We start from the raw sequence: 24,255 nt of genomic DNA on the forward strand, positions 1-24,255 counted from the left end.
TTAAAGACACATACACAACCTTTAAAGGGTAGACAAACCCCAGATTTTTATATAAGATGAATATTATGTTCTGACAATGTCAACATTGACTGCAGTGCCACAATAAGTTTGGATAAAAGTGGAGTTCTAGCAGTATCTAGACTTTCCCAAGAGCTAAAATGTACAAAATTAGTTTTGGCTTTATTTTCGACTACCCATTAATGTTGAGGTTTACAACAATCCCATGTTTGAGTTTGACAAAAACAACAACCAAAATTGTACAGCTGGAGTGAATTGGCAGAATGTGGGAGCAGGAGCTTTTCGAAGAAGGGGTGACTCCGCAGCTTTGGACCCCACCTCACTCCATCCAACCCCCTGTCATCCTCTCCTTCCTCCTCACTAGGTCTCTGAGAAGCCCTGGCAGGTTCAGAGCCCCCCCACCCCCACCCGTCACATAACGAGGATCAGCATATATAAAGTGAGAGCACAATTTGGCAACACATCCCTATAATAACACACAGACCCATGCAGGACTTTTTGCCAGGCGACTGGAAGAGGAAATAGAGGAGTATAAACAGCACTCACCGCGGCCAGGCTCGGGTTTCCATGGTGCGCTGAGGCATCCTCTGGACAGCTCACACACACAACATAGCGTTCAGGAAACACACGCAAATCTGAAGGCAGGCAGAGAAACAACACAGACCATGCTAGTTAATAACGTGGGCTCACCTCTAATTATGAGTCAAAGGCAGACAGAGGGAATTGTGGTGGAGGGTTGAATTTACATCTACAACACCAAGTATTTACTATCCCTCAGACCAAGGGGAAAATGGCAGTTTACAGATAACTGCTGAGCTTTATGAGCCGCGTAAACAGCATGAAATATTAGAAAATTTTATGTTAACAACGGCTCTTGGGGAGTAATATGACTGTTTCTTCAGCTTCAAAGGCAAAGACCATTTACAACAACAATATTATTGCATGTATTATATCATTATAAATGAACTGAACTCAACGTATCCCCTCAACTGGACAGACAAACTAGCCAATATCTGACCTATGGTTGCATAGCCTCCTGTATGTAAAGAACAAGCATAGTAATGAAGTCCAAAACTTTTAACATTACTCTCTTTGTCTTCTGCATCGTCGTGATTGTGCTTAATGTAATATACTCATATAGAAGAAACTACTAATGAAGAAGTAACTTCCCTTTTGAAATACATTACAGAAGTGTTGGCAAAATACTTAAATATTCTTCATCTTTCATTCTTGAGCCACTTAGCTCACCACCCTCTGTTCAAAGGGTATGCAGCTGTGGCGAATTTAGTCCGTAAAAGCTCATATTCCTCCTCAGTGGCCATTTTTTAACACATTGGTTCTGCTTCACTTGTGTGGATCAGTGGTTTATAAACACAGCCAATGCACACACTTTGGTGAAGCAGGCACAGAACTTGCATATACCGCACACTTGCATTAGTGTACGCTCACCTTGTGTGGAGTCTGTAACAAGAATGACTATGGATGTCTATGTCGGTGGGGTGGTTTGGATGTTGACTGATTGCTCAAAAGCTACTTGCCATATTACCATGAAATTTGCAGTAAAAGTTCTTGGACTTTGAAGATGATTTCTCGGGCCACTACCAGGCCAAAATGTTCACTCGGACACTGTGAAATAAAAATCTAACAAGCATAAACTCAAACAGAAAGACTGGAATGAAATTTACTGAGAACATTTGCTCTATCCAGAGCATGAACTCTTTTGATTTTGGATATTCCACAAGCTTTTCTCTTGAGCCACCCAAGCCAAATTTATAATTCTAAACAAATTGTATCTCATAATCTGAATTTATCCACCTCATATTTCCTTTCAACATTTTTGTGCTGTTGGGTAAAATGAGAGTACCACTGCATTTTGAATGGCTAATTATAGTAATAATTTGCCACATATAACCAGTCAATCTGAATAAATACTTTTTAAACTTCTGTTCTATGCTGACTAATATATTTTTCATGACCTGACCACTATGTATAGTTAACTCAGTGGACCAAATTACCCAACCTTTGACCTCAGGAGACTGGGTCTAATTTGATGAGTAACGGACCTGCTGAGAGAAGCCGTCATCTCAGTCTGCAGCAGGTCAGTGCTGCCTTAACATCCAGGCCCCTGGGGAACGGATATTAACTTTACTGACAGGAAGAGAGCCATGTTGGTCCCATGAAAAGGTGGCCAAGGGTCACAGGCACTAGATGGGCCATGGAGATAGATTCTCATTGCTCTCCATAGACAGTCCTCCAATCTCTCTTTCTCCCACTCTCAGTAGCCTCTCAAGGGAACCACTTAATGGCTGCCTGTTCTCTACAACACCCCAACCAGGTAGGGACAGGACATAAAAACAAGTGAGGGGGAGAAAAATCAACATCCAGAGCACAGATGACTTGCTCTTTCTGTGGGAAATGTGGTACGAGCCACTGAGACGTCTATTTCTGATCCATTTAACTGGAAATTGATTCTTTAAAAACATGAAGGTTACATACCCCCATAGAGCTGCTTGACGATACATCTGAGGTTGAAGTGCCGCTTCAGAAAATTGGCGACCAGGTTGAAGTTTTTCCCTATTAAAAAAAGAAGAAATACAATTAAGGATAAAAAGAGCAGAAAGAAAAAATATTGTACATGTGACACCATTTCCCAGGCTTGAAGATAAGCTATGTGTTCCCATACCAATACTACTGTAGTATTTAGTATGCCACAAAAAGATTTAGTATGTCCCAGTACATAGCATTTCAAATGCAGTAAGCCAAAAATACCAGGATGTCCTACTGCATCCGGTTGCAATTTAGAGTATGCAAGCCAGCATACTTTTCTGGCTATTGTGACCCACAATCCTCTGCGCAGTGGGAGATACGTCACATAGATTGAGCCGCAGACAGATGACATCTCATTGACAGCTGACAAAAGCCACAATGACAGGTGAGAGTAAATTCAAGTGTATGTACTATATATTTTTTGCAACTGATGTGTATAATACATTAATATATATTAATTTTGTGTTACAGACTATGACTATGAGCATAAGGGTCAAAGTTCAAGGCACAATGTTGTGACAAAGTAGTGCGTCCCAGTTGTATGCAGTCTCCATGCAACAATAAATACAGCTGCAGTGCGCACTGAAAGTAAAAGGGAAAAGTATGCAGTTCAGATAGCAGAGGAAGTGGATAACAGATAAAGTGGTTAATCAAAGGAATCACTATACAACATGTTTTATCCCATACTTGGACCTTCATGCAATGGGTTCTACAACCAGCACTACTTCCACTACTTACTGTAGAAGCACACTAAGCTGGGCTATGCTAGACTGAAAAAAACACACAAAAAAACAAAGCTCATTCCTACTCATTATTGTACTGTTAGATCTATATGGCTCTATATGCTAAGATACATCCCATCAATTTCCTGCTAACCATAACCTTATGCTCAGTCCGGGGGGCCAACAGCATACAATAAAACCAGCTAACTCATCCATGGAGTGAGAAACTATTCATTTCAATTTAACCGACCTCCCAGTTTGGAACAAGCAAAGAAACCATGGTCCGGGCCTCTGCTCTACTTGTCATGGAATGTTTGTCATGGTATGTCAGATGTGCTGGGCAGAAACAGAGGCCTGTTGCCTAATCTGGTAGGAATTTGTTGACTTAAAGCAAGGGTCTGGCTAACACGCTACCCAGTTGTTCCTTGTAAACAGGACAACAGTCCGGGGAAGTTGACAGAGCCGGCTCTCCATTTGGTACGTTCTTGGTTCCCTTTCCCCCTCTTGATAGAGTGACTGTGAAACTTATACCCTGCTTGACTTTACCACCACCTCTGTATACTTTTTTTTTTTATTTGGCATTCTCATATTGCTGTTGCCGTGTGAAAACCTCATTAACTCCCAACTATGGGGATTTTTGTACTTTAACGTCAATTAAAGGATTACTTGTCTTCCATAGTTTGAGAAAAGCCTGACCTCTTGTACTTAGTGCTCTTGCAGAACTCCCTGGATAATGTCAAATATGCACTGTCATCAAGCTGAAAACGAGGCGGTCTTTGTCTCTGAATAGCTGACATTTTGGGAGTAGAGAGGTTTTTACCCGTCGGCAACAACACTGACAGTCACTCATAGATAAAAACGTTGAAAAACTTGGACACGTCTCCTCTAAAAGTTGATTGACAACGAGGACAAATACGTCCCACACAGTACCTTGGTATACACCACACACTGCAGACAGCATGTTAACAGCACTGGCCCACACGCAAGTGTGAGGGGGCCTTTGTGAACGTTCCCCTTTCTCTGTTAGCTGATGTCATCTCAGCACCAACTCAAAGCATTTAATTATCGTCTTCAAAAAGGAGCCGTCTTGTGATTCTTTGGATAATGACAGGCAATTACAGAGACAGTGTGTCACAAAACTGCCACAGGTATACACTTAAGTGCACTGGACAGTGATTAATGGCACCACCGTGGCTTTCTTTTTCTCTTTGCTTGTGGTCAAATTAGCATCAGGGGTCACTACAGCAAACACAATTCATACTTGCAAAAAATAAAAATAAAAAAAACACATACACATGAATGAATGGAGGAATAAATGAATACAACAGTCAGTCAAATCTATTTTAAACAAACTGAGCTCAATCTGTCAACTGAGAATAAAATGAAACTAAGCTGAGACATTTAGGGGCTTTCAAAATATGAATACCTGTTTGTTACTATGACGCTGAGCAATTACAATCAATATTTTCCTAAAGATGATAATGTTAAAGTGGTACCTAGGTGACAGGTTATTACGTTTGTCAGTCTGACACCTATAGCAACTTGTCTGATCCTCACAAGCTATTATGTAAAAATTTTGCCTGCAGCAAAATTCACATGTTCGACAGCTTAATAAAGATATGCGAACATATATTAATGTCTCTCAGAGACAGAACAAAAACAAATCTCCAATCGGCACGATAAAAACGGAGACTTCTAGATCAGTGACTGTTACTTAACCCCACTATTTTTCATTCTAGCTATCTAATCAGGGACTGATTTATACCCAGGGCGCCAACTCAAAGCATTTACCTTGCTATGAAGACAAAAAAAAACAAAACAGCAGGGCTCCAAGAGCCTCAGATTGGGAATCCCTGCCCTGCAGCAAGAGGACCATACAATAGAGGAGCCATGAGACAGCTTTAGGTGAATGATAAATATGGTTTTACAGGAATCATTTTACATCCTGTTTTGTCAACCAAGGGCTCAGGTATATCTATACATACAGCACAGTCTGTACGTATAATGACATTTTTGCTGTATAGAAAACAATGACTCAGTGCTAACTTTCAGCTTAAAGGTGCACTGCACAGGCTTGACGGTTACTGTTTGTAAATAACAGGCTCGCCAGCTAAAGTGAAAGTAAAACCCAACCCAGCGTCACTCTCGCTTGGCGGTTTGCCTCGCTATATTTGCGTTTATCAGCACTGTGTCTCTTGGATGCCTGCTGCTTACAGTCTGGCACCTGGTCGCTACCTTTTTATAAAGCCCTGACTTTACTTGTGTGCTGTGGGGGTACATGCCCATGAATGTCCCAAGCACAGAATATAAGAAGAAAATTCTTCCGTTTAATTTAATGCCTGAATGTTATTCATTCTTTATTATGTGCATTCCTCTTGGAAAATTGTTAATATGGACCAAAATAAATGACCACTTCTACTACCACTATATCTTTAATTTGGCCACCCAACAACAACTAAATGTGTCAAAGTCCAACTTTGTATAGTCTGTACTGTACAGGGTGGAGGTCTTGTTGAGAACCAGACAAAAGCTCCCAGCTATTTTAAATGTGCAACATTTTACTCTAACCAAGATCTTTGTTCGGCATCGTCAAAATCTGACTAACAACTCTGTTAGTTTGTAACACTGCACAATTAGAATTATGAATCAGGGGTCACCACAGCATTTGGATCTGCCTGTCCTCCACCCTGTTTGTTTTGGACATCTTCTTGAAGCGGGAGAAACATGTTAATGTTAGATTCACTAGTACATACATGATTGGAGTACCTCCCTCACTGATCTGCCTATAGAGTTGGGGTCCCTGGAAGTCCCTCTGATGGGGAACATCGCCTAAATTTAAAATGCCAGTATGTTATTTCCATGGCTGAGGAAAGTTTAATCAATATTTGTGAATATGAGCTGCCTTCTCTCTCAAAGCCAGAAACCAGAGAAGTAAGTCTCAAACTTGTGATGTCATCGAGTCTTAAGTCTGGAGGTCCTCCATAGACAGTGAACGGGAGACTGATTTTGTGGACCCACAGAATGTTTGTTTTCTTTTATATACCCAAATGAGCTTTATTCTATTGTAGTGTTCTCAGCTCTGAAACACAACATGTACCCATATACTCATAACATTCCCCTGGGTGCTCTCAGTGCCATTTATAACATATTTCACCATTGACTGTCTATGGAAAAGTCTACGAAACTTACCTCTTTGGGTTCTGGCTTTGAGAGAGAATCGCTCATGTTCACAAATTTTGATTAAATGTTAAGAGTTTTAATACACTAGTTCAGATTTGGGAGAGAGTTGTTCAAGTTAACTAATATTTTTGGACTGCCTCAGACCATAGGAATCACATGCATGAATTTTGGAAATGGGTGTAGTTCCTCTTTAATACTTTATGTACATAAATTATGTAGGACTGGTGAAGTCACCAAGCTTTAAATAGAGTGCTTAATTAATCCCAAAGGGAAATTGCACAGTATATGGTATGTTGAGCATGTGTAGTTAACAATAGCAGCATTCCTTTATTGGGAAAAAAAATCGTATTATTCTTTAAATAGCAGAGCAGTGGTCATCTATCGTCCATTCTGGATGTCTACCACGAGAGGAATGCAGATCTTTATCTCTGTTTTGTTTTCTCTGCCCTTTCTGGGTCCAGGAGGGACCAGGAAGCAAGCATCTTTCATTGCGCATTCATGGCTGTCTATGTTTTTAGAGGTTTTGATTTTGTCCGTTAGACTCTTTGGTCTCATGTCTAGCTTAAAAACTATTCTCATTGCTTTCCCCCGTGGACTGAGCTTGCCAATTCCCAGGACAAGTTTGACAGGGACGTCTGGACACGGAGTTGGGAACCAGTGCAACGCCATGGCCCGAGACATCAGCTGTTGCTCCAACTTTATAACGTCCTGCACAGCGCAGAGTTGCTCTTGGCCCTCTGCCCGGGTTCTCTCGTGCTAAGCTTACATTCATGTTTCTCTCTCACAAACAGTTTGCTAGTGCCTCCTCTGGGAATGAGTGGCCCCTTTCTGTGGCAACTGTGGCCCGCAGTGGTGCAATACCCAAATCTGCAGGGTACAGACTTTAAAGGGTTTCATTTGTACTTCCTGCAAGAGAAGATGGCCTTGCTTAATTGTTTTGAAACCCAATGCACAACAATATTTTGACAGGTCAAATCAAACAGTAAACAAGCCAGCACGCCATGTTTTCAGAAATGTGGTAGATAATATCGTAACCGCTTGTATGGAGATACTTATACCATCTTGTAATATACCACAAAACAACTGCAGAAAAAAAAGACACAGACTCCACAGGGCTGGTGCCAAGGCTAGAATACTGTACTTTCAAGAGACACACATACACACACACGCACACATCCCTGCAGCTTTCACCGCTTCCTGGGAAAACAATGAGAGGAAAGAAAAGTCAACAAACCAAAAGGCATCCAGAGTGACTAGGACTGTAAAATGGAACAGACAGGGGTGCGAAGCATTCAGGCCAGGGTCAAAGGTAAGCCCCCATGGAACAGACTTCATTAACTTCAGTTATATCCTGAGGAGATCATTAAAACAGCCCTAGAAAACATAGCCTACTTTTTCTTGCCATCCGCATTCCTGGCAGCCCATGCTGTTGTGACTCCTGCAAGAATCCATAAGAATTCCTAGCAGGTCCTGGACATGCATTATTAACAACAAAGACTAAAGTTAATGTCACGAAAAACGATCCGGTTCTATTTGCGTGCTCTCAAACTTAAAACAAACAAATACATAGTTGGAGTTTCGCAGTTCGCACACATCCTTTAACGCCTCCAGGTTAAGTGAAATGCTCGCTGTGGCTTCAGCTCATACACTTTGTCTTTACCTGCTGCCATTTTCTCACAAGTGCCCAATCGCTACTGAGCATGTGCACATCTCAGCAGAGATGATAGTGAAACAGCTTACACCCTAGTTACTTTAATCATCAGCCCTGGTAAAACTAGTAGTACTAAAACTACTAAAACTAGTGGGCTAGTGTGTTGATAGATCTTCTAGCCTGATATGGTACTTTTCTTGTCCCACTATTACTGAGCCCTGCAAAGTGGGCCCTGGGCCTCTAATACGAATACTTCAGTGAGCTTCCTGCAATAACCTGATTTACTTGACATAATTTAAAACAACAGGTTGTCACATCAGGGTAAAGCTTTAAATAAAACTGTTTAACTTTTGCTGGAAGAAAACAATTTCTTGGCCATGTTTATGTTAGCAGGTATGCATGATGATAGCTAATGGCAGGAAAGATGATAACTTGTAGCAATGTATTAATAAGTATTAATAATTATAAAATATTTTGTACAAAAATATATTTAAATCAAAACTGAAATAAATCAGTCAAAATAAGATGGTTCCCACAGATGAATGGAAGATTATTTTAGGCTCATGTGCATAATAAGGAAAAAATGAGGGGCCTCTCAGTCAGTTAGTGCAAATGTTTCCACCAAAAAATGAAAAAAACTCTCCAGGCAGCAGTATTATATATCATTAATACACTTAAATTATGCCAGCACTGCTTCAAAAACATGGCACTGAGAAGGAGGGAAATCTGATTACCCACCAGCTGCACGTAAACGCTGGTTTTTCAGTAACCTGGTTATTGCAGTGCATGTAAAGACATTCTCCGATTTCCTGCCGTAACCTGATTTCTCCCATTAACCATGTTTCTAGTGTGCATGTAAATGTAGTGACTGTATGTCAGGAGAGCTGCAATTCCCACGCAACCCCTTTATGAACAGGAGTTGAATCAGCAGGACAGTCAGACATCAGTGCCTGCGAATCCTGCTCTTTTGACATCTCTGCTTTGATGTGGACCCCCTCCCTCTGTCCTCAAGTGTGGGTGGAGAGTTGGGGCTTAGAGCGAGAGAGAGGGGTGGAGTGGTGAAGGATGAGAGCGCATGAGGAAGTTACCCATATGTAAGTGGGGGCTTTCCTGGAAGGACATCACTCTCTGTGTGTAACTGTAACTACGGCCGTAGCGGAGCACTGTGCCTTATCATCCTGCACAACGTCCACCTGAAACAATATTTGCACATGAGTGTTCAATTTAACATTTGGGTGACCCCTTCATCGCAGTTACAAAATACGCCGCAGCATGGTAGCTCAGGCCAACCCATAATGCAGCATGTGACTAAAGTGGTGGGGAGCATTTTGGAGCACAGAGCAATTATCGAGGGAAAGAAATCTATTTCTCAGAAACATAATCTGATGAGAGAAATGCAGTCACAATACAAAATGTCATATTTAATCATCATTATATCTTAATTAGCCCAAGAGGCCACAAATCTCTCAAAGTGCTGCCACTGTTTATATTAAAGAGCATTCAGAAGGAGGAGGATGCAAACTGCTTATTTTGCATTAAGCTCCTTTGGATTAATGTTGTGCAGAGCAGTTTGTGGACTTGAGTTATGCACTGTGCTGGCCTTTTAAAACTCAGATCAAGGTCTCATTGGAAGCAGGCTGTCTCTGCCTGCTGGGCCCCTTTGCAAATCTGCTAGCCAGTGTTTATAAATCCAAATAGATGAACCATGGCACACATGGCAATTCTATCTAGGTTTTGCTACCAGTGACTGATGATAACAGGAGGGTAAGGCCATGCAATAAAGAACATTTTGTGTCAAATTTACTATAGTTCAAAATTTGATCTTACGTCATTTAAATCTTATTTAAATGACGTAATGAAGGGCCTGGAAAGCATCAATGTCTGCAATTAAATTGTGTTGCTTTTGTTTAGGCCATCCTGGGCTGGCATTTCCTGACAACACAAGGCAACTTTGGCACACAGCACTACAATGACATGTGTCCACAGGAAAAACCACAGAGCTCACATGAGCACATGACACAGACCAGTTTCTCTCAAAGTGAAGCAAAGAGCAGACAGAGAAGACATCTACTGAGATGTTGCAGTAATTCCTAAAACAAGGCATTCTGGTCATGCTGAACACTTAGCATAGAGTTCAAGAGAGTGTGTGCCATCTCCCAGACCAGATTGTGGTGAATGGGAACAGTCACATGAATGTGATCCGTGCTCAGGCTCAGGCTCAGGCCCTAATTATATGGGAAAAGAGTGTGGTGTGACAGCTATGGCGGGGATTGCGGTTGTGTCCTAAGAGACTGCAGCTGACCCTGCGGAGACGGAGAAGGAGAGAAAGTGAGAAAACATGAAGAGACGACACGAGGAGAGAGTGGATAAATGTGTGTAAAAATGCAAAGGACAAAGGAAAAAGAACCAAAGTGTGTGTGTAGTGTGCAATAATAGGAAGGGGGAGTTGACATTGGAGTCAGACTGTCCTATGTGTTGCTGCTGAGTAAGGCCAGGGGCTTACAGGAAGGATTTAAAGAGCCACAGCAACACCACAAAGCACCAGGGGAAAGGGGGTTGCCCAGCAGGGGCCAGGGTAGGGAGGGCGAGCGGGGAGAGGGGCAGGCTGGCTGGAGTGGCTACTCTGATCAGGATCCATTTCCAGCCTGGGCCTTGGAATTCCTTTGTTCCTGTCACAGGTCTCCGTTTCCCCCTAGACTTAATCCAAGCCTGCCTCACGCCCAGTAACACAGAGCAGGGCAGGTAACTCTGCCACAGGGATGCCTCTCTATTTACAGACCAGTCCCCACACAACAGCCACTCACATAAATATTAATAGCTATGGTAGCACTGCGGAGAAACAAGGTGGGTTAATACAGGTTGTCACTCCAGACGTACTTCTTTTTCTATAGAAAAGTGCTGTGAACTGTGACAGTGGGAGGCTGAAAGAATGGCAAAATGGACATCCAACACACGTAAGTGTGTTTTTCCATTTTGTACACAGAAAGTCTCGCTCACATTGTGACTGAATAGCTTTTCCAAATGTGATAAACTGCTTGAGACTGGAGTTGTAGGCCTTCAAAGAGCCAGAGAAGCCAAACAAAGCTAAATCTATGACAGGGCAGTGCAAAATTTAACCATCGCCTTTTTAGTCTCTACACATCCTCCGCATTCTTCATTGGGAGGGAGATGGTCATTCGTAAACACATTCTCCAACAGTAAAGCTATCCAGCAACACTTGTGCTTTTTCCCGCAATGGCCGTGGCCAGGCTGCCTTAAGCCCTCTTCATAGGGCTGCCAAGAGGAGTCAGTGGTACACTGTGCAGCACTCGCAAAGCCCTCTCCCACGGCTATTAGTGACCATTCATCTGGGGAGCCTGGGAAAATGCCTCTCCAGCCTGCCGTGGCCATGGGGAAACAGGCTGGCAGGTGTTCCCTCCCCCTAAGCCCTGGCACCTGTGCAGGGAGAGGAAGAAGGAACCAGCTCTGCCATGGGCTAAAATGAACTCTAGGTACCACTTTGCCAGGGCTCCTCTAACTCCTCTGACTGGTAGGAAGCCTCTCAAGCACCAGGATAAACTATACCGGAGCTGTGCCTCACATGGAGAGATCAATGTGGCTGTATCAATTCTAATAGTAGACGTTAGACATCTGGTAATGTGCTTTGGCAGTTTGAAACAGCATGTTAACTAAATCCGTGTAAAACAGAGCTTCTCAATTTACACTCTACACATACACATAAATATATACACCATAATGGACTACAAAATCAATATACCCTTGAGGTAAAACAATACTAGTCCAAGAGCAAATGAAAATCAAGATAGCACGCAATCAGTCGTTAAAAGTAAACAAAATCTAATCTAATGCAAAAAGTAGAAGTATATCAGTAATGTCTGGCAAACAATCGCTTGGGCATCTGTACAGCATGCTGTGTTGTCCAAGAGGGCCATGTCTGAATGTGAAAAGGTTTTCTTTCTAGGCTTGTAGCATCTGTAGCAGTGGCATCCTCATGAAAAAAAGTGACACTCTTGCTGTCATAGCACATAACCACAAGCTTCCTTAATTGAATATCATATCAAATGACAAAAATGTATTCTTCAAAGCACAGTGAACCTATTATCCACTCATTTTCAATCTGTAATTACTCTGAAAAATGTGGGTGTGTTCAACACGGTCTACCAGGGAGAATGCAACAGGCCTCTCCCAAGCTCCCCTTCCCTGGGCTTCTAAGGTCTAGCATGTCCATTCTGCTTGTCCAGAGCCAAGATGTTTGGTGGGAAAAGTTCTCTCTGTTCATCTCTCTAAAAACATAAATAAATCACATCACTATGAGCTAATCATGAAGTCTCAAGTAGCCTGGGTAAAAAAAAATGAGGGGGTGGGGGGGGTGGGGGGTGGGGGGGGTTGACAGTTGGAAATTGGCCTCTGCAGCTGAGATACGAAGAAATGGCTTGGATTTATGTTGGCAGAAGACATGGGATAAACCCCTCTCTGACATGTTCACTGGGTGCTATGCGCACACATATGCACCAAACACAGCATACATACATAAATACAATAACCCATAGAGATAGCTCAGATACAAACACTTGCACTGAAGGGCTTTGGAATGCTAAAAGCTGTTGATGGCTCATTTGAAGTGCCAACAGCTGAGGCTGTTACGCTGTTCTTAATGCTGTCTGTTGGCGGAAGCCCCTGTGATTTCACACTGGCACCAGCTCAAACACCGCCTCATACAAGACCCGCGATCCCCCTCCCATACCGTCCCACACATAGCACCACACTCCATCCGCCTATTCTTGGCCCAGACATCAGTACCACCCCGCCTGACACCTTTCACTATATGCAACAACATGCATGTGCACGTGTTCCAGCGCATACACATGTCCCACTCCAGGATATCCAGCTTAACTCTGCTCTCAAATAACATAATGCTACACACAGATGCAAAAAGGTCTTCTGCTGAAACAGATACATGCAGAAAATCAGCTTCCACTCCCTGCTATGGTCAGTCAGAAAGTCCTGTGAGGATTAGCATGTTAGCGTTTGACCTGCTTGCAGAATAGACGACCCCAATACTTAATACCCGCCCTGAGGTTTGCTGGGCTTCCCTCCCTAAGCCTATAGTCTGTCCTTCCCTTTTTATGGCTCCTGCCTGCCAGCTTACTTCTCACAGTCACAGTCTCCACCTTTACTGCTCTGCCGCCTCCCTCACATGGGACAATGAAAAGACCAAGAATGTGATTACACTCACTTAAGACCTTTAATAGGACTAGAGCACATGAACTGTGTGGGCCTGTTTGAGGCGCAATGCCTTTTCATGTTCCAAGTGGGGAAAATTCTCCAGTATGGTATGGAGTCATGTTCCACTGGTTACATTCTCTTTGGCAAAGCTGCAAGGAGCTTAATCATTTTTACATGCATATTTCACTGCTGAAATACTGATAGTCCCCATGTTCACACAGTGGAGCGAGTGTGTGCGCAAGTGTGTGTGTCTGTGTGTGGAGCCCCAGTCTGTGATCTCCATCATTAGAGATGTCTGTCTCTCCTCAGTCTGTCATGGGGAATATGAGACAGGCTTTTCAGTAACTGTACACTGTCAGCCTGTTCACACCTAGCCCAGGGGGAGGATATATCTCTCCAACACACTGTCGCTCCTTTTGATTCTCACTGGTTCTGACGTGTATCAGCGCCTGTAACACACATGCATGCATCCACTGTGTCTGTTTCTTTATCAAGATAATGCCAAAAGTTGTACGTGTACACATGCATCGGTGTATGGAAACAAATGCATATGTGAATGCAGAGGTTCAGTGGATGAGAGGACTAAAGTGGATGGGGAGTAGCGTGAGAGGCAGAGCTGCAGCCACAGGAGAAACTTTATGGAGCCAACTGCCCTGTAATCCCACTCTCACAGTCAGTCCTGCCCTGCTGAGTGAGCCCAGTTTAACTGCCCTTAACTGCTACCTGTGACAAACCTGTCTGCCTTACTGCACGCAGCTGGGGGTTCCTCTGAAGCTAGGCTTACAGTGCTTCAAAGGCATGTGTGTGGGTGGCTGGGGGAATGTACTCGCATTGGATAAATAGGGATGCATTGAATTGGGCCTATTCACATCGGAGCATACTTTACTGATTTTTCTCTCTGTGTATATGGTTGTATGTGTATGTGTGACGGAGCAACATGTTTTGTTGTCATCCAGCTAGTCAAGTCCAGCTAAACACAGGTGTGCCACATTCAACAGGAGTGCAACAAACATTAGCCAATTTAATGGACCTACATTTTGTGCCAAGTTAAACAGAGCAACACAATATGAAAACTCCTATCAGCTCTTGCCTCTAGGTCACACCCTGGGCGTAGAGAGCCACCATGTCCCAACTAGTTCTGTTGTCTTTCCTCCCACACTCTCCTCAAAAAGGTAGCCATGAAATACTTCTCAGACTGTTTAGTAACTCCCGTCCTCCTCAGAGCTCAGTGGCCCACCTCCATGCACACAGTCATATCGCTGCACTGAGGTCCAAGTGAATAAATAATGGTTTTGAGCTCGTAGCCAAGGTAAACCATTTTACTTATTCAAGAGCTGATGATAGACACACCTAAGACATGGAAAGGGAAGACAAAGATGACTGCATTCCAGTGGAATGAGTAACGATGAAATCAAAACAGAATAAATGGAATGTGCACTCATTACCAAAAAACAATTTAAGCTAATGCTCCACGTAAACACATGAAGCAGCAATGTTACACACAATAACTGATCGTAAAGCAATAAATCAATAAATACTGGACTATATGGCTCTAGGGCAGTGTAATGGCGGTAACAAGATGTGTCACCTTTCACAAAAAAGGCTGAGGCAGGTGCCAGCTCCTTCTTCTGTTTGGGCTGTCTTCTGTTGTGCAAGGACTCTGTGTACTGCTTAACCCTCTGGTCCACAGCATCTCGAACCAGGGCTGTAACCTCCTAAAACAGTATGCAGATATGTTAGCACAGCAACATGTTGCTGAAAGAGAGCAAAGGCTGTGCTTTGACTCTACAAGTTAAGATTAATGATGAACACAGGCAGACAGCTGGACAGTAGAAGTCTTAAGTAAAAGGTAGGTAACTCCACAAGTGGCTAGGTGGAGACATGAGGCCAATTTTGCTACAATGAAAACCCTGAAAAAGAACAGACCAAGGGCTCAAAGTCATTTTAGATTCCACGCTGCTGCTAACTTTTGAAAAGGCCCCCAGCAAAACAGAAGCCATATATTCACTCGCACACTTTATTCACACACACGCCCTTCTCCCTGCGTCAGTACCTCGATGTGGTCCGTAGTAAACCAGCTGGCGTCCTCTCGGCCGCCCAGGGGCAGAACGTGAAGATCCACCAGCACAGCAAAGTTCCCACACTGTAACACAAAAGAGGAAGGACAGCCACAGGTTGCTGAGGGGCATTGAGCTCACAGACAACAAAGGAAATCAGAGTGTGGGTGATTGACAGCGAGACAAACCACAACGACCCCCTGCATCCTCAAACATCACCCCAGGCCTCTCACTGCAGTCCCCTCCCTCCTTTTCCTCTGTCTAGCCATCTCTTAACCAATCTCCTGACAAAAAAAAAGTATGGCCCTGTCTGTCTCCTCATATTTCCCATCTCAGTGTAAAAAGTATTTTCTTGTTCTATAAGCTTTAGCAATACAGTCACCGCCTCAGGTCACAACAGGCTGCACAAAAAAGTCTGAAGATGTACCACATAAGGTAGGATTATCCTACTTTGTATCAAAGTGGTGGATAAAACTCCACAGATCAACCCTAAAGCACTCTGCATGTTCCTGCACTACAACTATTGAGTGCTGTAGAAAGCTGAGTAGAGGGCTGCAGAGTGGATTCCTAAAGCACTACGTCACCGTGTCAATGACAATAAGCTACAAGGGACAGGGAGGCCAGAAATGCCGCGGCTGGTTAAGTTGCTGTTACATCTTTCTCAGGCTAGCCTGATTATGGTTTACACATGAGTGCAAAAGCTGCCCGCTTGCAGAGAGCAAATGGATGTGGGTCTCGTGTGAACTTCGCCTCTCCCTGGACAAGGAAGTAATGGATGGACTGAGACCACCCACAACATGACACAGAGGAGCAACAAGTACTGCCCTAAAAACCCACAGTGATAATGCAGCGAAAAGCACTGAGCTGAATGGGGTAGCAAAAACAAAGTCGTATAAAGACAAAACCAGACACAGATTTCAGACTCACAGCATAGATCTGGAAAAGAGTGTGGACAAACAGAAGAGGTTATTCATTTTGTAACAGGGAATACTTATGCACACTAAAAGCTTTGTTTTGGGCCAGGCTCTTCCCCTGGGTCGACGTATTGCAGACAGAATGACTAAACTCTACAACCCGACTTGAGGGATGTTCCTACGCCTCGCTCTCAGGATGACGCGAGAGAAAGAATTAACAGGGTGTGTAGGGGACGGCCCCCACTACTTAGTGTCCTAATTCTAGACACAAGCCTACACTTCCCAACTCTCTCCAGTTGTCTCCTCCTCTTGTTTAAACAGAGTCAAGTTAGCTCCTTTGTCAAAGAAGGAGATTATGAAAGTTTTACTGAAGAGACAATAAATGGCTAAATACTTGCTCTGAGGAAAATCAAGCTGACAAACATTTTTCTTTTCCCCCGATGAGAGCATTTTCCTTTCTCATTGTCTTTCTTTAAATAATAGTTAAAGTGAAGCTGGTTTCCTCTACTTGCAGATCAACTAGAGGAGAGGGCGCCCCCATATGACTGATCAGTGAATGTGTCTGTCAATGTCAGTCATGGCTGGCACTGTTCTTCTGCAGGATATGTCAAGTCCTAAAGCCCTAATGCGTGCCAATATGTACTTAAGTATGTCTCTGCATCAGTGTTACAAAGACTAATGGGAAATTAATGTTATTCTAAGTCTCTTAGGCAATGCATTAAGCCACGGTGCTCTGACTCATCACTCCACATCCTGAAGTATGCAAGAACAAAACAGAGTTTAAAACATCAAGATGTGATAACCACAAAAACAACTGTTAAATACAGAATAGTCTCTGTGCAAAAAAAAAAAATCAACAGAAGTTGTCATACAAAAACATGCTTTCACTAAGACAAGAATGCCACGGACCAGAACAGAGCCCCCCTTATGTGCAAGCTCCTCATGTATAAAATGTATGCATGTAGCCTGTCAGAAATCAGCTCGTCCCTACAGATCAGTATTCTCTCCATCCTCTGCCCTTTGTCTCACAGCGGTCCACGGATGACTGGTGGCCTCAGCTGACTGCCTCCACAATTACCAGTGTGTGGGAAAGCCTAGTAACAGAGGGTCCGACCTTGTCAATCAAAACACAGGGGCCGACCGGTGGATGAGTCCCGCGGTGGTTTATTGGGGTTGGACTTGACACACGCTGGATGGGTTTTGGTATCCTGACTTTTGAAACCAAAGAATGTCTTTATGGATGAATATAGGAACCACTATGCATGAGTTGGGGAATAATGGCCCTGCAATAAATCCTGTGAAGTTTGTGGATCTTTCTAGATCATAATGAATGGTGCTGCGGCACTGTACTGCTTTATAATGGGAGGTGTTTCTAATTTTCTGTCCTCTGCTCGCGTGTACATCCTGATAGGGACCACAAGATCAATCTTGGAGGGTACATGGCTCAAAATTACACAAGCTAATGTGAGCTCTAAAGAGCAACATAAGGTTAATTTGATCAATATCCTGGAATGAAGAGAGCAGTGTAAAGAGAGTGGTCCTTAAGGAGACACAGCAGGGTGAATCCCCCTAAAGTGGTTTCTGAGCTTCTGATTGAGTCTGTGTTTTGGGCTGAAAGCCAGACATCTAGCAAGCCTTAGACTAACTTCCTTTTATCACATTAGAGCAGCAGACAAGACTCAACTGGGAACTGGACATTAATGATAAACATTGGTCTGCCCCTTACACAAAAACAGCATGTGATTCCCTGGGTTTCTCGGAAATGGGGGATTTTGTCAGGAAAGCAAAGTAATGCAATCACACTAATAAGAAAAAAATTCATTTGCTCAGCAAAACTGGCCATTTGGAGAGGCACAAATTTCCAACTAAAGTGTCAATCTTTCAGGCTGCAGTGTGGCAGTCAGAGGTAGGACACAGTCGTTGTTTTTAAGTCCCAAGTCAGGACATACAATTCACAAGTCATGTCACAAGTGCTCAACTTTGAGTTTCAAGCTGTAAACAAGTCATTATACACTCTTCACCCAAAGTAATGCCATTATAACAACAGAATAATATATTAAATTTACAAAATCATGAATGCTTTTTAAAACGTTTATTGATTTGTAAAAACAATATTGTTAAAAAGTCACTTAGCTGTTAAGCTAATGTTAGCTAAGCATTAGCTTGCTGACTATTTTATTATCAGCATCAACTCACCATTCTTCGTGCAACTTTAAATGTTGAACCAAGTTGTAAGTTGCTCCGTCTACGTCAGTTTTTGTACTCAAACAAAATTATTTATTATCGTTTGTTACAACTGGTGCTCATTAATGTAATGTTAGTTCTCTCCTGCAACTTGACTGGATGCTGTCAGATTGGGGGAATTAAGAGTCGACTTGCTGGGAATGAATAAGGTTACGTTACTTGATTCAGGAAATGAAGGTAGATACATTGATTCAATGGACATACTTTTTAATTTTTGGGCTTGGGGGAAGGCATCAAATAATTTCAAGTCAAAAGGCTCAAGTCCAAGTGAAGTCACTGGTGTTTAAGTCCAAGACGAGTTGCAAGTCCCTTATTTTTTCAAGTCTAAAGTCCTCAAATTTGTGGCTCGAGTCTGACTCAAGCCCAAGTCATGAGACTGGAGTCCACACCTCTTGTAGGAGATAAGACAAAAAAGCAGCAGTCTAATTTTACACAAAGGCTCCGACTACAAGCGCATCATGTGGTCTAAATTTGTCAACTCCCGGCACAAAGAGTGACCAGCGGATCTCTAAGCTGAACTCTGCCATGAACTATGACCCCAGCGACGGCCCCATTTTAGTGAGATCTCTGCAAGCAGCCTAGTACTTTGCAGTATAGTACAGACCACAACAACCTTGTCTTTCTTAAGCACAGCAATTTGAAAGAGCCTAAAAAATCCAGTATACTCACTGAAAGAGTGAAACAAAACAAACAAACAAAAAAAAAAACAGCACGATAAACAATTGCGAAATAGTCCTTTTTCTCAGCAAACACCACATATGCCTTTCTCTGTAACACCGTCTCTACATCTACAGGATTCGAAAGGATTTCACAAACCTCATATTTATTTAAAAAATTCATGAGCTCTCCTGTTTTGTGTATTTTGCTTTGACACATTTAAGGCAATACTCTGTGCAACTGTCGCTGTTGTTGGAAAGAAAGGTTTTGATAAAGGGCCAAATTCTAGAGGAAGTTACTCTTTTCATACATACTAAAGTGGGCCAGCACTGCTTTGTTCCCTGTCTTGCACAGGCTTTTTAGAGTTATGAACAGAGGCTGAAGGCTGAATGAGAGGCGGCAAGGAGCGCTACTTAATACCAAATCCTTTATTGTGCCATCTTTTGTGTGCTGTCACACAGTGGATGAATAGGACTGAGTCTTCCTGCGGGCTAAGCTCAACTTCTCTATCCTAATTCTCCCCACTGCCAATCTGATAACCATGACCTGCAGGGGGGAAACGGGGGTTAACAAAGACAAAAATTTTAGAAACCTTTGGGACTATAGGTGCCCACAGTCCGCAGCACAACATGAGAAAATTCCTTCATATTTTCTGTCAGTAAATAAACAAATTCTGACTCTAACCCATCCGCCAGCTCCTTTCCCTTTCTGGTCATCAGAGCTCTGGTCTATATCACTCTCAGTTCCAAAAACACTCTCTACCTTCCCTTATCTCTCTCCCAGACCTGGCTCTCCATCCTCCCGCCTGTGCTGCTCCAAGTTGGGCACGGCGCCCAAACTCTACAAGCAGCTTCACCCGCCTCCCCACCTCGCTGCCCTTTGCCATTGCTATCGCGCCGTATAAGAACCAGACCTTCTCGGACTGCACTTAGCTCAGAGGCTAACACTAACCAGCCGCAGATGTTTACATTGGGAGAGAAGGGGCAGCAGATGCGGTCTCACTCAATAAAACTTGCATCTCTCCCACTCTCCCTTTGTCTCTCTCTTTTTTTCTGACTCTCTCTCTCTCTCTCTCTCTCTCTCTCTCTCTGTCTCTCTCTCTGTCTTTCTCCAAGTCTGCAAAGAACCCAGGGGAGCTCTTTAGATCTGTGGGTGTGACAACCTTGCTCTCAGGCTTTATTTGCCTCATTCCCAGCTCTTTCTCTGTGCTGTGAGTCACCTGGGTTTCCCCTTCTAAAAAAAAAGAAAAAAAAAAGACAATTCTCTTTCCCAATTTTTCAAACTGCCAGATACTGAGCAGTGAAGCTTGAGACTTGATTATTACTGAGGCGAATGTTATTTACAGATAGTGCGTGGAAGTGTTTTTGTGTGCAAAGCTCTCTTCATTCAGGTGAATGTTAGCACACCTGAGTCCTCTTTATTTGATGATAAAAAGAGACACAACCCAGGAGAGGAATTCCAGCAGCAAGAACAGACAAGAATATCTCCAGGTAACACTCAGCAAACAAAACTCAGGCAGACACATCCTTGAGAAATTGGTAGATGGAGAGAAATAGCAGGCTGAGAAGTGTTTGGCCTCATTAGGAAATGTGAATTCTGTACAGCAATGTAGGGCAGAGCTGAGATGAAAGAGGGCTTTTTTGTTCTTGTCACCTTCTCTTGTGAAAGATCCCCCCAAGTTGGAAAGTGTCAAAATATTTCTAATCAGACTGCAATGATTTTGTACAGAGGCAGGATGTGTGGTCCGATATGAGCTCATCTACAGAGTGACAACAACACTAAACAGCACATAAACCTCTGACATTAAACTGCTCTGTGATACCTCAATCTTTTTATTGTTAAAAACACTTTGGTCTCTGTCTCAGCCTACTGCATTAGATGGTTAAAAAGTCAGCGGTGCATATTGCTAATAGAAGGCAGATTGCAGGGCTCTGCAGCGGTAATGTCCTGGCAGACAGCAAGCGCTTCAGTGGATCATTGTTTCAGCCTGAAGGCCCTTTTCGGGAGGTCTGAGAAGTGGCAGGTCACTATATAGTCTAAGCCTATTTAAGAAGGAGCATACCAGCACCTCCTGCTGTTCCACAGACCAGGGAGGGAGCTGCTTTGAAAACATTTTATGTGAAAGAATCATAAAACACTCTGCTGAACAACCTACTAAATGTGGCATGGTGAATCCAAGAACATTACTTATAATTGCTCTTGTAATCCTTGCTCTCTGTGTAGGCTGGCAGCAAGCCTTTATGAAAACAATGTCTCTGTGCTGATTTTTGTTCTTAAATATTCTGAGAAGTTAATTCATTTATTAAAAAACATAATGATAGTGGTGTTTGTTTTGCAAAAGAGAAGCCAAGGGTAGCGCCTTGAATGCTATTGTTTGGACTGATCCCTTCTAACGTACTTCTGTGTGGTTAGTTGGTTAAGCATGGTAGAGGCTGCGTGCATTTTCTCAGGCAGTGTAACACAACAGTATCATTATGTGCCCAGTGGGAAGGAACCCTCCGTGAACCTCCAGGGTTTTACTCTCCCACAACCAGCTGAGGGGGGTGGTGGGGTAGCCTGTATGCAGGCATGCATATGAAACAAATAAAGGGAGTGAATGCAATATCTGGTCAACTAGGCACACATGGTATTATGGAGGATGTGAGAGATCAGCGCAAATGTCTGCAGCCCTCATCCAAAACTCTCAATAAATGAAACATCAACAAAAGAGAGACCAGCGGCTTTTCCTGCGCTTAACAAAAACATCTGATGTGCATTATTCCTGACAGAGCATCAGACTGAGGATGAACAGCTTGGCTTTTTAATAGAATGAGTTTCCTCTGCTCTGTGTGGCTGTGTCCGGTAACAAAAGGCTCTCAGGGAGGCAGTCAGCTGAGATTTGCAAGAGGTGACCAGAAATTCTGACTAACGTGATCTAAGGGATGAATAACAACATCAGAATGTGGAGGCGAGACAGTTGAAACATGTATCTGTACTTCCCTCTAGTGGCCAAAGAATTTGCTACTCAGGAGGACAAACCAATCAATAAAGCCAACACAGGAGACGCTGCAACAGAACACACTACTGTAAATGTTAAAGAAGCAAGCATTCTTGTATTACATATTTTCCCCTACTGCACAACAGCTTTTCAGTGGTTTAAAATAGGCCATAATAACTAAAGCCACTTGCCGGAAGTACTGTCTGTAGCAGTTTTACTGTTTGGCAGTAACACACAAATAGTTGTTTATAATGAACCCTGGCAATACAAGCTGGGAAGCTTTAATCAAATGCAGATCCAAATTATTCTTAAGTATCTTGTGTGCATTTAATGTGGGAAAACATTTTCTTTTAAGTCATTATGAGGCTTTGTGATCACACAAAAGCACCAAAAAAACTCCTTTGCTGAGAAATGGAAAATTCCAACATATGACATATGTTGACAAGATGCTAAAGAACATGATGAACATGTGTTAAGATAATTTGTCTTTTGGTCACCAGTAGTTTTTTGTGATTAAACCATCTTTCTTTGTTAAATGTGTTCATGCCAAACTGGACACCAAAAAAAAAAAAAATCAATAAATAGGTTATAAACTTTAACTTAGTACCAATTTTTACAATGTAACAAGGGTACAGTGTTGGATGAAGTTTGCTGAGGAAGTCTGCGAGTAAATCTAGCTCAACCTAAACTTAAAAGCCATACAAAACTTGTTTTTTAATATATACTTTTTAGCTTTTACAAGCAATTTCCTGTATGCATGTTCATTCTCATCCTTATCCAAATGATAGGCTCACAAAACTAATGTAAAGCCCAAGTGTTTAACAGCTGTTCCACATAAACATTCAACATTTTAAAGTACCACAGTGTTATCTAATACAACACTGTAATAAATGGGGTATTACCTAAATACAACACTACTCTACAAGGGTGTGTATGCTGTATATTTAATTTTTGCTTACCTTTATGACAAATTTTTGAGGAGCCATTGCAGTGATCAGCAGTCACTTAGTTTCACCTGAAACAAATGTATAGCCATGGATTACACAGCAGCCTAAAAACAACACAACAGGTAAGACTGGCAGGCTTAGTTTATAACCCTCCTAAGAAAAGAACATCATATAAACAGTGATGATGTGTTTATGGGACTCCTCGCCATGGTATCTGTCACTTGAAGAGACAACTTGGTAGGTTTGTTAATAGTTAAACAGTGTTCAGTTACTTACAGATATTTATAAGGATCTGCCAAACACAACAAACTGTAATGTTACTGTTCTGATGGTGAAACTATTTTTGGCTGACGTTAACACTCGTTAGTTAGCGTTATAGTAACCATATTCACTCTAATATGACCATGTTCTGTAGACCAACTTTGACTGCATTAACGTGGCCTCTTTAAACATAGCTAATTTAAAGCTGGCGCCTGTTAGCCATAGAATAACATTAATCAGAGTTTAGCTAGTCAAACGTAAGGGTGTATCGACAGTAACGCTGTGTTGTTGTCAGTTCAACTGATCTAACAACTGGGCTCAAAAGACGAATGTTAATTGCTAAGAAACGACACAATGGCCCTTACGTTAAGCCTCTATTGTCAAATGACTCATTAATGACGCTACAAAAGTGTAAAAAGCAAATTTGGTCGATAAAACAACATGTAAGTACATTAAAATGAGCAACTTTCATACCGCCAACAGTTTTGAATGAACGACGAGGCTGTAGAAGATGACGTCATGTTTAGTTTGTAGTCCAGCAGCTGCAGAGCCAGTATGAGTCGGAGCTTTCAGCGGATGAATTTGGGCACAAAGATACCGCGAACAAAATGAAAAAGGTAGCGAAGCGAGTGTCCACCTCTGTTATAAAGCGTGGAAGTGGAGTTATGGAGTTTTAAGTCGGTTATCTGTCGTGACAGAAGACATTTCTAAAAACTGGCACGAGAACGCGACTATTTTTCGATTAGGACCCCATAGGACCCAACGCTCCGAGCGTTGCGATGGAAACGAGTTGCATATTGGAAATGCCTGTATTAATCTCGAAAATATGTGTCGTCATATTGTATCTGAATAAT

General features: G+C 42.6%; 1 protein-coding gene across 2 annotated transcripts in view; it reads right to left on the reverse strand.

Annotated features, from left to right (window-relative positions):
* The window catches only part of slx4ip (SLX4 interacting protein), a 36,838-nt gene extending 12,708 nt beyond the window's left edge, over nucleotides 1–24,130 (reverse strand). Inside the window, exons 1-6 of one of the 2 annotated variants that reach the window (XM_050071217.1) lie at nucleotides 23,876–24,130; nucleotides 23,153–23,208; nucleotides 15,398–15,487; nucleotides 14,933–15,059; nucleotides 2,515–2,592; nucleotides 565–653 (exon numbers count right to left, since the gene is read on the reverse strand). In XM_050071217.1, the coding sequence (XP_049927174.1) occupies nucleotides 565–653; nucleotides 2,515–2,592; nucleotides 14,933–15,059; nucleotides 15,398–15,487; nucleotides 23,153–23,179 (411 nt within the window). In that variant the 5' untranslated portion in view covers nucleotides 23,180–23,208; nucleotides 23,876–24,130. Of the gene's footprint in view, nucleotides 1–564; nucleotides 654–2,514; nucleotides 2,593–14,932; nucleotides 15,060–15,397; nucleotides 15,488–23,152; nucleotides 23,209–23,416; nucleotides 23,532–23,875 lie in introns of those variants that run through there. The other variant, XM_050071218.1, reaches the window with a different exon arrangement.
* Between the last annotated feature and the right edge of the window lie 125 nt (nucleotides 24,131–24,255).

Source organism: Epinephelus moara, chromosome 19 (assembly GCF_006386435.1).
Source record: "Epinephelus moara isolate mb chromosome 19, YSFRI_EMoa_1.0, whole genome shotgun sequence".
NCBI lineage: Eukaryota > Metazoa > Chordata > Actinopteri > Perciformes > Serranidae > Epinephelus > Epinephelus moara.